A 15647-nucleotide genomic window follows, 5' to 3' on the forward strand; every position below is an offset into this window, starting at 1 on the left:
AGCCCATGCCCATCAAGATGACATTCGGGGTGAGTCCCATTTGCCCACATTTGACCCAAAGCCTTCTAAAGCCCATGAATGAACTAGATGAATCTTAATGGTAATTTCTTGGTCATTATTATTAACATTAGCTCTTTATTTCCCCAGCCGGGCTGGTGGGGATATGTATGTACGGCCTCTGGACATCAGACCAGTTTTAAACCTGTGGCCTAGATTTCCCCAGTTTGTTCATTCCCTGATACCATTGAGGGATTTTCACCCGTGAACTCATCTCACTACTCTCCCCCAACACCAACCTGTATTGTGCAGCACCTCCACATAGCCACACATCTCAGGAACATCTTCACCCAAATAATGGCACCAAGAAGCAGAAGGAGATAGGTTTAGATCATATCATATCATATATATACAGCCGGAAACAGGCCTTTTCGGCCCACCAAGTCCGTGCCGCCCAGCGATCCCCGTACCTTAACACTATCCTACACCCACTAGGGACAATTTTTACATTTACCCAGCCAATTAACCTACATACCTGTACGTCTTTGTAGTGTGGGAGGAAACCGAAGATCTCGGAGAAAACCCACGCAGGTCACGGGGAGAACGTACAAACTCCTTACAGTGCAGCACCCGTAGTCAGGATCGAACCTGAGTCTCCGGCGCTGCATTCGCTGTAAAGCAGCAACTCTACCGCTGCGCTACCGCTAGGTTTTGGTTGATTATTGTCATGTGTACCGTGGTACAGTGAAAAGGTTTATTTTTGCGTACTATCCAAACAGGATGGTGCAGCGATAGAGCCAGAGACTAGGGTTCAATCCGGATTACGGGTGCAGTCTGTAAGGAGTTTGTATGTTCTCCCTGTGACTGCGTGGGTTTTCTCCGGGTGATCTGGTTTCTTCCCATATCCCAAAGACGTACAGGTTTGTAGGTTAATTGGCTTCTGTAAATTGTCAAGTCAAGTCAAGTCAAGTTTATTTGTCACATACACATAAATGTGCAGTGAAATGAAAGATTACCCACAATTGTCCCTAGTGTGTGTAGGATAGAACTAGTATATGGGGTTTAGATTTTTTTTTTAGAGATACAGAGCAGAAACAGGCCATTCGGCCCACGGGTCCGCGCCGCCCAGCGATCCCCGCACATTAACACTATCCTACACCCACTAGGGACAATTTTTACATTTGCCCAGCCAATTAACCTACAAACCTGCACGTCTTTGGAGTGTGGGAGGAAACCGAAGATCTCGGAGAAAACCCACGCAGGTCACGGGGAGAACGTGCAAACTCCGTACAGACGGCGCCCGTAGTCAGGATTGAACCTGAGTCTCCGGCGCTGCATTCGCTGTAAGGCAGCAACTCTACCGCTGCGCCACCGTGCCGCTCATGCGGGTGATCGCTGGTCGGCGTGGACTTGATGGGCCGAAGGGCCTGTTTCTACGCTCTATCTCTAAATTAAACTAAAACTAAAGATCAGATTTACCATACCTACTATATATGACTATGTATACTAATAATTTTACTGAACTCTATGCAAAAATGGAATCTCACTGTACCTTGGTACATGTGGCAATAAAGTACCATTAAACTATTGAACCATTGAATCATCAATATAATCAAATCAAACGCACGCACAACAAGTAGAACAAAGGGGACATGACAGATTTGGTTAAAATGGAAGGTAGACACAAAATGCTGGAGTAACTCACCGGGTCAGGCAGCATCTCTGGAGAGAAGGAATGGGGGACGTTTCAGATCGAGACCCTTCTTCAGACTGATGTCAGGGGAGGGGGCGGGACCAAAGATACTAGAGGAGCAAGATGAACCACTCCGTCGAAATCGCCTATACTGAAGTGTAGTACGCAAAGGAGCGTAACGTCCGCCATTTTAGTAAGCAAAACCCGCCGTTCGCTCTGCCTCTCGCAGTGTAATCAGTGTTTTGGGGGAACAGTGTGTGTGACGATACCATAAAAATGCAGAATATATCTCATCTATCAATTCACAGATTTTTGCTATTTTTCTTTTAAAATGTTTCTGCAAGTTTCTGCCTACTAAAATGGCGTCATGACATACTGCGGTTTTTAGGGTCGAGTGGTCTATCTTGCTCTGCTCTATTATGTTTGGGCGGGACAAAGATAGGATGTAGTCGGAGACAGGAAGACTAGTGGGAGAACTGGGAAGGGGGAGGGGATAGAGAGGGGAAGTAGGGACTACCTGAAGTTAGAGAAGTCAATGTTCATACAGCTGGGGTGTAAACTACCCAAGCGAAATATGAGGTGCTGTTCCTCCAATTTGCGGTGGGCCTCTCTCTGACAATAGAGGAAGCCCATGACAGAAAGGTCAGATTGGGAGTGGGGAGGGGGAGTTGAAGTGCTGAGCCACCGGGAGTTCAGGTAGGTTAAGACGGACTGAGCGGAGGTGTTCAGCAAAACGATCGCTGAGCCTGCGCTTGGTCTCGCCGATGTAGAGAAGTTGACACCTGGAACAGTGGATGCAGAAGTTGAGGTTGGAGGAGGTGCAGGTGAACCTCTGCCTCACCTGGAAAGACTGTTTGGGTCCCTTGGATGGAGTCGAAGGGGGAGGTAAAGGGACAGGTGTTGCATCTACTGTGGTTGCAGGGAAAAGTACCTGGGGAGGGGGTGGTTTGGGTGAGAAGGGACGAGTGGACCAGGGGGTTTCGGAGGGAACGGTCTCTGCGGAAAGCAGAAAGGGGAGGAGATGGGAAGATGTGGCCAGTAGTGGGATATTTTTCCAGAATGTTTTTCTCAGCATTGTAGTGCATCAGTTATGTAGATAAAGTCCAATGTCCACAAAGGGTTCCTTGTGTTTGAATCAGACTTATTTAATTTAATTCCTTTGTTGTTTAATTTAATTTTTTAATTATTTAGACTTAATTCCTAGCTTATGGAAGGACTGCTCAGAAGCCTGATGTGAGAGGGGAAGAAGATATTCGGGGAAGTCTGCATGGTGTAACAGCAAAGAGAGATGGGGGGAGAGGCTGAGGAAAGGGATTTTGGGTTCAGTCTGAAGAAGGGTCTCGACCCGAAACGTCGCCCATTCCTTCTCTCCCGAGATGCTGCCTGACCTGCTGAGTTACTCCAGCATTTTGTGAATAAATACCTTGGATTTGGGAGCGAGGCAGCTGAAGGCATGGCCAATAGTGGAAAAGTGTCAGAAGTGTACGGTGGCGCAGCGGTAGAGTTGCTGCCTTACAGCGAATGCAGCGCCGGAGTCCCGGGTTCGACCCCGACTACGGGTGCTGTCTGTATGGAGTTTGTACGTTCTCCCCGTGACTTGCGTGGGTTTTCTCCGAGATCTTCGGTTTCCTCCCACACTCTAAAGACGTACAGGTATGTAGGTTAATTGGCTGGGCAAATGTAAAAATCGTCCCTAGTGTGTGTAGGATAGTGTTAGTGTGCGGGGATCGCTGGGCGGCGCGGACCCGGTGGGCCGAAGGGCCTGTTGCAGCGCTGTATCTCTAAATTAAACTAAATCTCCCAAGTCGGGGACGTGGAGGCAGGGAGATTGGATGGAAAGCAGAGATCCTGCAGGGCTGCACAACCAGAGGAGGTGGCAGAGATTGGGAGGTGCACGGCCTTGGGGGAATGTGAAAATAATGATCAGGAGCCATTGTAGGTCAGTGAACTGAAGGCCGACTGACAATTGGGGTGAGTTAGGGAACTGTCCGCGGACTCTCGGTTGAGCTCATGGTTATGGAGGGACTATGCCATTAATCTGACCAAGGAGAAGGTTGGAATAGTCACGTCAAAACCCACTGCAAAATCACGCAATTCATCTGGGATTTATTTCAGTTCTGTTCCCATCACTTTCCTCTCAAAAGAAACATTTTGTTATCTGGGCTTGATGTGAAGTAATTACTAATTAACATTTTTGGCTCGGTCCCAATATTTACTTTTGCTAAAAGCAAGTCTAGTAATGAGTCAGTGTTCTGAGTCTCGGCTTGTGGCAACACTAATCAATTGTGTATGGATCGAGTCACCGTGCAGATTTCCTCCTGCTGTTCGAGGCATCACTTGCACTCAGTCGAGGGTGGCAGTCCAAGGCAATGTGCTGGAAAGGCATTTTGAATGTGGCAGCCTGATTACAAGCAGCGATCTCGATATCTGCAGTGTCAGTACGTTTTAAAGCAACGCTATTTGGCGCTTTCCACAACCAGTGCGCTGAAAACACAAAAGTCAGCTGAAAGAAAGGCAGATTTGAATCTACCTCAGAGGACGTATTTACTTTCAGGACTTAATAAGATCTGATTGCTGTTTTCTCCCTTTTTTTCTTTAGTATCACAAATCCCATTCAATGATACAAAAGCTTGAAAGCATGTGCCAATATATTTGCGAAAAGCTTCTTCCGCCCTGTTAGCAGACTACCGAACAGTCCTCGCATAAATTAGCGGGGAATCCCGATCTTCCAATCTACCTCATTCTGGACGCTGGACTTTTTCTCTGTAACTGTAACCAAATGGGGTCTTTCTTCTTCAGCCAGAGCCACTGGGTACTCCGCTCTGCCACCCCTGATGTGTCCTTGTTGGCCTTGCGTAGGGCTTGTCCGCTGATCCCCAGATCCTTCCTCAGTCTTATGGTAGATGTTGCCACGAATCCTCGACATCCAACTTCTACCGGGCAGATCTTTGCTCTCCAGCCCCGCCGTTCTGCCTCCGCTGCAAGCTCTGTATATCACAGTTTCTTTCTTTCGAAGGCTTCCTGCACAGCATCCTCCCAAGGGACTGTGATCTCCACAAGATACAACATGCGCTGAGAGTTCGACCAGAGGACAAGATCAGGCCTGTTTCCGCGCTGTATCTCTAAAGTCTTTCTAAAGTCTCTAAATCATATATATGGTTGTGGCGTGCCCTTGTTTAGTTTAGTTTCATGTAGTTTAGAGATACAGCACGGAAACAGGCCCTTCGGCCCACCGAGTCCGTGCCAACCAGCGGCCCCCGCGCACTAAGACTATCCTAGGGACAATGTACAATTATACCAAGCAAATTAGCTGACAAACCTATACGTCTTTGGAGTGTGGGACCAAACCGGAGCACCTGGAGAAAACCTGCACAGGTCACGAGGAGAACGTACAAACTCCGCACATACAGCACCCGTAGTCAGGATGGAACCCGGGTCTCTAGCGCTGTGAGGCAGCAACTCTACCGCTGCACCACCCCTTGTGCCTCCTGCACCTTTTCTGGGTGGTAGGGCGGGAGAGTTCGGGAGCTGCTGTCATGGCATACTGTGGACGACACACACTGTAAAACCACCCTATATTGCTGGCAGAGGGGGAGAATGTTCAGGATGCCATGAATCAGGTGCTAAAGAAATGAAAACAATACTGTTGGCACTCAGAGCAGTTGGCGCAGACGGACTTATAACGGACCTCTCAACCCTCCCAGAAGGTGCTGTCCAACGTTGTCAGTCTGAGGAGGAGCGGCAGGCAAAGGAGAGCAAGGAAATTGCCTTTGCAGGCAAGAGGCACATGTCTTCAGTGTAACCTCAGCTAATGTTCAGCAGTACTTGCATTGGCAATGGCGGAGTACCATGTTAGGAATCAGTCATCAGGAATCAGTCTGAAGAAAGGTCTCGACCTGAAACGTCACCCATTCCTTCCATCCAGAGATGCTGCCTGTCCTGCTGAGTTACTCCAGCATTTTGTGTCTATTTTCGGTGTAAACCAGCATCTGCAGTTCCTTTCTAGACATGTAAAGAAGGTCTGTTTGGAGGCCCTGTGTCCACGCTGTGTGACACAATGATCGGCATCACAATCTTTTCGTTTTATTCACCATCAACTCGATACATTTTGCTTGGTTTGCTTTTGTGCACCTTTCCAAACTTTCCTTTCTACACAATAGGACTCATCTGTCAAGATCATTTCCACAAGTGGAAACGTGTTGTCGCGACTAATTTACTGAGTAATTTGTTGATGCGTGAAGCATTCTTTCACAGCTAGGGGGTAGCTGTTATGTTAACGGAAACTGGGACTATTGATCCTGAGATTCAAGTCGCATCACACCAAACCAATGTGAGTAATTCAATGAATCTGGAATTGAAAAAGATACTCTAGCATCAATAATGGTTTTAACGTCCTTCAAGGGAAGCTTGATGATGTTGCCACGACTTGTGAGCCTGTGCTATAGGGAGAGGTTGGGCAGACTAGGATTTTATTTCTTGGAGTGAGGGAGGCAGAGGGGTGATCCACGGATGCTGCCTGACCCACTGAGGGGATTTTTTTTATTTTTTTTAGAGATACAGTGCGGAAACAGGCCCTTCGGCCCACCGAGTCAGCACATTAACACTATCCTATACACACTAGGGACAATTTTTACATTTACCCAGCCAATTAACCTACATACCTGTACGTCTTTGGAGTGTGGGAGGAAACCGAAGATCTCGGAGAAAACCCACGCAGGTCACGGGGAGAACGTACAAACTCCGTACAGATGGCGCCCGTAGTTAGGATCGAACCTGAGTCTCCGGCGCTGCATTCGCTGTAAGGCAGCAACTCTACCGCTGCGCCACCGTGCCACCCACTTTGTGTTTAGCTCAAGACACCAGCATCTGCAGTTCCTAGTGTCTCCAATTGATGAATTGATCTGTTTTCAGTATTGAGTGGGGATTAGTGCAGGGTGAGGAAGGAAACACTATGTTTTTTCATGGGATAGTTTGGGTCCGTCAAAGAGAACAGATACTTTAACATCTTGGTTAAAGGTGGAACGTCCAGCCATGTGATTCTCCCTCCAGAACATTCTGGCGTCTCAGCTTTGATTACCCAGCACACCAACCTTATGCCTTCTGACGTAGAAGGGCGACCAAACAAGCCAAGAATTTTTTTAACAAAGATATTCAAAGGCAATGCAGTAGCTGATAATTATTTTGTTGACTAATGGACGTTTTAACTCCTTGTTGCCTTAGGTGACACATCATGAGATTCTTGGCCCATCTCAGCTTGCTCCGGCCCTTCGCCACGGCTGTGAGGCGTAGTGGCGTGTCCCAGGCCACCGACTCCGAGAACCACTACCGGCTGCAAGGGATCTACCCTTACTTCCTGCCCATTCAGACACGTTGGCAAGACAACGATCAATACGGTCATGTTAACAACATCATCTACCATGAGTACTTCGACACGCTGGTCAACCATTATCTTTTGAGGTAAGGAAACACCACCATTCAGACACCATTCACCATTCACCACTTCCCTCCACCTAATGATGCTGAAGTAAAGGGTTTAATGTGACAATAAAGGGTTTATTGTTATCAGTGACATAGAAGAGTTAATTCTTTTGAACAGTTTATCTCTTATCAGTTGTAATTAAATGTGCTTATAATAAATTATTTGGTGTAATTAATGTAAAAATCTTCTTGCCTGTACTGTTATTAGAACCAGATGCTGAAGGATCAACAATATTACAACATGGCGGGGTAGCCTTGCCAGCTGCCTAACTGTAATTACTTTAATCTCAGCTTGTTATCTAATTATCACCTTTGTAAAGGGAATACTACCCTCTATTGCATGCTGATTGTTTCAGATGATGATGAAGAGTTTAAAACAGCTGTCAGAAATCTGGGGCATAACTGGATATCTCGAGTACAAGGAGGCTGTGTTGAGGCCTAGCTCAGGCCTGCCCTGCCTCCCATATAGGGTTGCCAATTGTCCCGTATTAGCCGGGACATCCTGTATTTTGGGCTAAAGTGGTTTGTCCCGTACGGGACCGATTTGTCCCGTATTAGGCCCAGACAGCGATGTAGGCCCAGACAGCGATGTAGGCCCGGACACTGTAGGCCCGGACACTGTAGGCCCGGACACTGTAGGCCTGGATACTGTAGCCCGGGGCCCACTGTAGTCCCAGACAGTGTAGGCCGGGCGCCGCGTAATGGAGGTTGCATAGCAACCCGCCTCCCTGCCCGGGCGGCCGCCATTGGTGGAGCGGGAGCATGTGGCCGCTGGCTCGGTGAGGTCACGTGGGCTGCGGGGCGGTGCCGTCACCTTGTCCCTTATTTGGGAGTGAGGAAGTTGGCAATGCTACCTGCCTCCCATAGGAGGCCTGCAGGCTTTGAGCAGCCTGGTCTCCTCTGATCAACAGCGGAAAGAATGTAGGCCTCAAGGTGGAGCAGAGTTTAGCTCTTGTAGAAAATGCCCTTGGCTTGAACCAACCTGAATGAATGAATGAATGAATAAGTTTATTGGCCAAGTATGTACACATATAAGGAATGTGCCTTGGTGCTCCGCTCGCAAGTAACAACACGAACATACAGTGAACAATTAAGTAACCTTATCACCAGCCTCGTGTGGCTGATGCCCTGTGGATGTTTACTGGGAGTGGAGTGAAGGAAGATGGTCCAGAGAGTAGGAAGATCAAGCCTCAGTTACTGCCATTGATCAACTCACACACAAAACACTTTTGCTGCTCAATTTAATGTGGAAACTAGATATATACCTGTAAATATGCTTTTTTTCAGCTTTCTCCCCCCACCAACTACAATGAATCTGAGAAAAGGTCCCGATCTGAAACATCATGTGTAGGAAGGAACTGCAGATGCTGGTTTAATCTGAAGATAGACACAAAAAGCTGGAGTAACAGTGGACGCAAAGAGCTCTATGGGCTAATGGAATCAAGGGATATGGAGTGAAGGCAGGCACAGGTTACTGATTGTGGATGATCAGCCACGATCACAATGAATGGCGGTGCTGGCTCAAAGGGCCAAATGGCCTCCTACTGCACCGGTTTTCTATGTTTCTATGTTTCTATGTAACTTAGCGGGACAGGCAGCATCTCTGGAGAGAAGGAGACGCTGCCTGTCCCGCTGAGTTACTCCAGCTTTTTGTGTCTATCTCCGACCAGAAACATCGCCTGTCAATTCTCTCCAAAGCTGCTTCCTGACCCAGGGAGCTCCTCCAGCACTTTGTGTTTGCACAGAATAAACACGCATGCCACCTGAAGCTGGACAATGAAAACTGATATCCGTTGTTACACGGCTAGAAAAAAAACACAATAAAAATGATTTGAACCAAATGTTTATCAGTGCATTTTCTCTTTCATTATTTATACTTTGGCTTCAAGCAAAGTCAAACAATTATACAATTGACTGCAAATAAACAGCTTTTCTCATTTCCAGCAAAAAGCTGCAATAACTCAACAGGTTAAGCAGCATCTCTGGAGAACATGGATAGGTGATGTTTTGGGCTGGGAGCATTTTTCAGACTAATTGTATTCGGAGGAGAAAGGTGGAAGAGCAGGGAGAAAGCTCCCCCCATTACAATCAGTCTGAAGACCCAAAATGTCGCCCATCCAAGCTCTCCAGAGATACTTCCCGACCCGCTGAGTTACTCCAGCATTTGGCTTTTTCAGCACGAGATTCCAGCATCTGCAGTTCCTTGTGTTGGCCATTTGTTCTGACTCCAGTTTTGCTGTACATCAGGCAGAGCCAGGCTGAAGTTAACCAGATCTCTGTCTCAGCTGTGGTCAGCATCACCTGCACTCTGTTTCAGCGGGCATTAATACTTGAAAGGGAATGCCCAGAGTGTCAGCTGAATTAAAACACCTTCAGTACTTCAAACTAGAAAGCACACTTTGCAACTCAGAGCTGCAATTCGTTTGATAAGGATTACTTCTGTCACTGAAGATTAACGTACAGGTGCAGCAAGCTGTTACGAAAGCAAATGGTACGCTGGCCATTATTGTAAGAGGATTTGTGTACGAGAAGTAATGTCTTGCTGCATTACAGAGGGCCCTGGTGAGTGTGCACGAACGAGTCTGGTCTCCCTACTGAAGTATGGATACACTAGCAATAGAGGGAGTGCTACAAAGAGTCATCAGATATTCCCCTGGGATGGAGGGTTAGTCCTAATATAAGGAAGTATGAGCAGGAATAGGTCACTCGGCAACTCGTGAGCCCCTCTCTTCAAAATGCTATTAACATGTCTCCTTTCCTACTAGAGGCTCAAACACCTTGACCACAGCCATCAAAGATGCTTCCCACTCCAACAGTTGTAAAATCTGGCCATCAGGTTTTGCTTCCTCCCACTGCCTACAAGTAGAAACTGAAGGATGAGGACCTGGTGCAAAACTTCATGCAGTGCTGGACTTAGGAAATGGTCCTCGTCATAGGAGCTCCTGCACGACTGCTTTGAGTCACTGGACTGGTCCATATTCAAAGACTCAGCGGCCAACCTAAATGAGCACACCACGGCCCTCCCAGGCTTCATCACTTTGTGCCAAACTAGTCCGACTAGGGCTCCACCCGAAACAATAGACAATAGGTGCAGGAGTAGGCCATTCGGCCCTTCGAGCCAGCACCACCATTCAATGTGATCATGGCTGATCATTCTCAATCAGTACACCGTTCCTGCCATCTCCCCATACCCCCTGACTTCGCCATCCTTAAGAGCTCTTGAATGCATTCAGAGAATTGGCCTCCACTACCTTCTGAGGCAGAGAATTCCACAGGTTTACAACTCTCTGACTGAAAATGTTTTTCCTCATCTCCGTTCTAAATGGCCTACCCCTTATTCTTAAACTGTAGCCCCTGGTTCTGGACTCCCCCAACATTGGGAACATGTTTCCTGCCTCTAACGTGTCCAACCCCTTAATAATCTTATACGTTTCGATAAGATCCCCTCTCATCCTTCTAAAAGCCAAGTCTGAAAAAGTGTTCTGACCCGAAATGTGGCCCATCCATGTTCTCCAGGGATGCTGCCTGAACCACTAAGTTACTCCAGAATTTTGTGCCTTTCTTTGCTACAAAACCAGTATCTGCAGTTCCTTGTTGTGACAAGTCAATCCGAGCGTTACCTAACCGGAAACCATCGAGCAGGGGTGGGCAACCTTTTTGTTACTGTGGGCCGCATCATGAATTAATGAACATCATTTAATCAATCAATTAATTAATTAATTAAACATCATTCTGAAGAAGGGTCTCGACCCAAAACGTCACCCATTTCTTCTCTCCGGAGATCATGCCTGACCTGCTGAGTTACTCCAGCATTTTGTGTCTACCTTCGATTTAAACCAGCATCTGCATTTTTTTTCCCTATGAATTATTGAACAAGCAGCGGGCTGGTTAGTTTACATAAAAAATAAACAGTATACTTATTTTATTAATACACAACTTATTATATTTTGCATTAAAAAATTAAAGGTTAAAACTTATAAAACGATTTGTCCTTAACCAAGGTTCACCATTTGTGATTAAATACATATTTAATTCATAATTTATTTCTATTAAAAATCTTTTTCATTTGTAAAAATACAAAAAAACTTTACAATGTAAACATTTTAAACATTCATTATTGAAAAGTGGAAAGTCCACATAAAAAGGGAATAGTTTGTTTCAATTTAAATATTTAATAAATCCATTGAGAATGTTTTAAAAGCTTATCAATGTTGGGGGTTCACATTTGCTGTCAACATCGTTCCCTCCCAACTCTGAGGCTGAGTGATCAGAGGCAATGCCCATCCCGTCCGCGATCGCCCGGACTCCGGTCCACGTGTTGGAGGTGGCCGGGTGGGGGGGGGGGAGGGGAGTTACAGTGGATGTCGGGAGTGTATTGCAGACCAGTGGGCGACCGCTTCCCCTGTGAGTGGCCGGATCGCTGGCAGCTCACCCCCACCTCACGCACGTGATATAATATTCTTCATTTGATTTTTTTTTCGACCTTTTAAAACTGCAAAAAATCATTATTAACTCACGGGGCTGTACAAAAACCAGGCAGCGGGCCGGATTAGGCCCACGGGGCCGTTGGTTGCTGACCCCTGCCATTGAGGAACCGTGAGATCCACTCCCCAGTGTAGACCAAATCTGAGCCTTTCAAGTTGGGTGACCCCCAACCTGTTCAAGACATTTGGGTATGACCTTTGCTGGGCCATCAGGGCCACCGTGAGATGACTCCAGAACACACGAGAGTACCAGGCCAACCACCGCATGCCCATCAATTGTGGCACAACCCGCATGCTGCAAAGTGAGTGAGGCTGAATGGTTGGGAACATCCCGGCCCTCCTCGATCAGCTCAGAGCATTCTATAGGCGTTTGGAATGCTCTGCCAGGAGTGTTGGTGGAGGCAGGCACGACAGGGGAGGCCTTGAGATCGGCACAAGGACATACAGGGAATGGAGGGATGTGGGCACGTGCAGGCAGAGGAGGTCAATTTAAGTTGCCATTTTGCTTGGCACAAACACTCTGGGCTGAAGGGTCTGTTCTGTGCTAAACTCTTCACTGTTCTGTGTGTGGTCATCGTTTCACCATGTGCGCCTCCATTAATACAAGTTAAGTACGATGTGTGTGGGATGATGGGGAAATTGACCACTCTCCGATCATGGGACAAGATTACTCTGATGCAAATATTATTGGAATAGATGCAAGCATATTTAGTTCCAATTTCTTTCCATCCCTACTGTAGGGTTGTTTGATTGTTGTAACACCCCTTCATTATATATTGATGATGCCTAAGTAGAGATGGTTTAAAGCTTCAGGTTTCTAGGAGTAAATATCACTAGCGACATGTCCTGGACCAGCCATATCGAAGCAATAGACAATAGACAATAGACAATAAGTGCAGGAGTAGGCCATTCAGCCCTTCGAGCCAGCACCGCCATTCAATGCGATCATGGCTGATCACTCTCAATCAGTACCCCGTTCCTGCCTTCTCCCCATACCCCCTCACTCCGCTATCCTTAAGAGCTCTATCCAGCTCTCTCTTGAAAGCATCCAACGAACTGGCCTCCACTGCCTTCTGAGGCAGAGAATTCCACACCTTCACCACTCTCTGACTGAAAAAGTTCTTCCTCATCTCCGTTCTAAATGGCCTACCCCTTATTCTTAAACTGTGGCCCCTTGTTCTGGTCAATGGTCAAGCAAACACACCAATACTTTCTTAGAAGGCTGAGGAAGTTCGGCACAACTCTCACCACAAGTGCACCATATAAATCATTTTATCGGGATGCGTCACATCATGGTTTGGAAACAGCTCCATCCGAGACGGGAAGAAATTGCAGAGAATTGTGGACACAGACACACAATAGTCACACGAAACCAACATATCTTCCATTGACTCCGTCTACACTTCACGCTGCCTCGGCAAGGCCAGGAGCATAAACAACGACCAGTCTCAGCCCGGACACTCCCTCATCTCCCTTCTCCCATTAGGCAAGAAGCACATAAATGTGAAAATCACACCTCCAGATTCAGGGAGAGTTTATTCCCAGCTGTTATCAGTCAACTGCACCATCCTATCAACTGCTAGAGAGAGGCCCTGACCGACTATCTATCCTTGGACGATCTTCAGTCGCACTTTACTGGACATTATCTTGCACCATACTTTATGCCTTCTATCCTGTACAGTGTGGACGGTTCGATTGTAATCATGAATGGTCTTTCCACTGACTGGATAGCTTTTCACTGTACCACAGTACACGTGACACTAAACTAAACATACTTATTTAAATCAAATTACATTGCTGTTCCTTCCTCCCGAAATGTAGCTGCCTGTGTTAGTCTGCTTGGATAATCCTATACTTTTTTGACTTATCGCTACTAAATCGCTCTCATTACCAGGGATTGATCTGATTTCTGGTTGTTAAGCAGCTTAGTTTGCATGACTTCATCAATCATTCTAGTGGATAAATTCACATTGGCCTGACTTGCCAAATGAGGAATGGGGTTCCTGTTCCACTGTAAGAGTTTTTAAACGCAGAGGAAAGGAGTCAAAGAAGACTTTTGAATATCTGCAGAATCTTTCCCAGTGGTGCAGCGTAGTGTTGCTGCCTTACAGCACCAGATTCCTGGGTTCAATCCTGACTACAGGTGCTGTCTGTACGGAGTTTGTACGTTCTCCATGTGACTGCGTGCGTTTCCTCCGGGTGCCCCGGTTTCCTCCCACACTCCAAATATGTGCAGGTTTGCAAGTTAATTGGCTGCTGTAAAATTGTCTCTCGTGTGTAGGACAGAACTAGTGGATTGTTGGTCGGCGTGGACTCGGTGGGCCGAATGGCCTGTTTCCATGCAGTGTCTCTAAACTAAACTAAAATATCACAATCAAATATTTTTGAAGTGTGGTCACTTTTGCAATGGAGGGTAGGGCATGCCAGGATATTTGTACATTTGTAGTAGATTCATAAAGCACGGAAACAGGCCCTTCAGCCCAACAAGTCCATCCCAACCAAGGTGCCCCTTCCAAGCTAGTTCCCATTTGCCCCCATTTGGCCCGAACTCTGCTAAACCTTAACTATCCATGTGTTTGTTCAAGTGTCCTGCATCTTAATTGCTTCAAACTCAGCGAAGACAGACACAAAAAGGTGGAATAACTCAGCGGGACAGGCAGCATCTCTGGAGGGAAGGAATGGACAACATTTCGGTTTGAGACCCTTCTTCAAACGCAGCCTGTTGATCACTTGTTCACTGGTCTAGTTTAGTTTGGAGATACAGTGTGGAAACAGGCCCTTCAGCCCACCGACTCCGCACCGACACAGTTAAACCTACTGGTTTAACTATGATAGCTTCAAAAGAATTCTGGTCCAGAGGGTATGCACAGAATCAAGAGCTATATCTTTGTTCAAGGGGAAACATTGAAATGGTGTTGCATGTAGAAGTGTGTGCTGACTTGGTCTTCTACAGGCATCTATAGAGTCTGAAGACTGGTCTCGACCCGAAACGTCACCTGTTCCTTTTCTCCAGAGATGCTGCCTGACCCGCAGAGTTACTCCAGCGCGACCTTCCACAGGACATCAATTTCATGCACCACACCAGGCAAGCCTCTAAGTGACACAAATCTCCAAATTTCAATGCAGTTAATTGTGTATACAGACACAAAACTCCGGAGTAACTCAGCGGATCAGGCAGCATCTCTGAAGAAAAGGAATAGGTGACATTTCGGGTAGGATCCCTTCCTCAGACTGAAAATTAGAAGTGGGGGGAAGGGAGGAAACTGAATGCAAGAAAAGTCCAGGAAAAAATCAGGACCGGTGACAAATGACGTCCCGAAGGCTCCTTCCTCCTAATCAGTGAATTGTGTGTTGTATCTTGAGCTCACGTGCAAGGTGAAAAGTTACCCATGTGTCATTCTGTCTTGGTCAGATGTTTTAAAGGAACCATCCACAACTCTGCATTTTGTTGCGATGTTGGCGAGTGCAAGATGTGGGCATCGGAACTTTAGATGGTCTCACGTTAATCGAGAACGCAACATGGCAAACTGAATAGCAGTGAATTGGAGTGGTTGTGTTCGGAGACTTAGAGGATATATGTTTACACGCGGCATATGTGGCCGCAGATGAGCAAAGACAAGGCTGGCTGTGATGATGAGGAAGCGTGAGGTGTAGATGGAATCGTTGGAGGGGAGGCTGGTTGGTGTCATAGACTGGGACACATGCACCACTCTGCAGTTCCTCACAGTTTGGGCAGAGCAGTTGCCGTACCAAACTGTGATGCATCCCAATGATATTTTTAGATTTAGATTTAGATTTAGAGATACAGCACGGAAACAGGCCCTTCGGCCCAACGGAGTCCGCGCCACCCAGCGATCCCCGCACATTAACACTATCCTACACACACCAGGGACAATTTTTACATTTTACCCAGTCAATTAACCTACATACCTGTACGTCTTTGGAGTGTGGGAGGAAACCGAAGATCTCAGAGAAAACCCACGCAGGTCACGGGG

General features: G+C 46.9%; 1 protein-coding gene across 1 annotated transcript in view; it reads left to right on the forward strand.

Moving 5' to 3' along the window:
- The first annotated feature begins 5321 nt into the window (after positions 1–5321).
- Positions 5322–15647, forward strand: part of LOC144602182 (uncharacterized) — a 34697-nt gene continuing 24371 nt past the window's right edge. The window contains exons 1-2 of the mRNA XM_078414917.1: positions 5322–5488; positions 6944–7147. Coding sequence (XP_078271043.1) covers positions 5322–5488; positions 6944–7147 — 371 coding nt within the window. The remainder of the gene's footprint in view (positions 5489–6943; positions 7148–15647) is intronic.

The sequence above is a fragment of the Rhinoraja longicauda genome, chromosome 18 (genome assembly GCF_053455715.1).
Source record: "Rhinoraja longicauda isolate Sanriku21f chromosome 18, sRhiLon1.1, whole genome shotgun sequence".
NCBI lineage: Eukaryota > Metazoa > Chordata > Chondrichthyes > Rajiformes > Arhynchobatidae > Rhinoraja > Rhinoraja longicauda.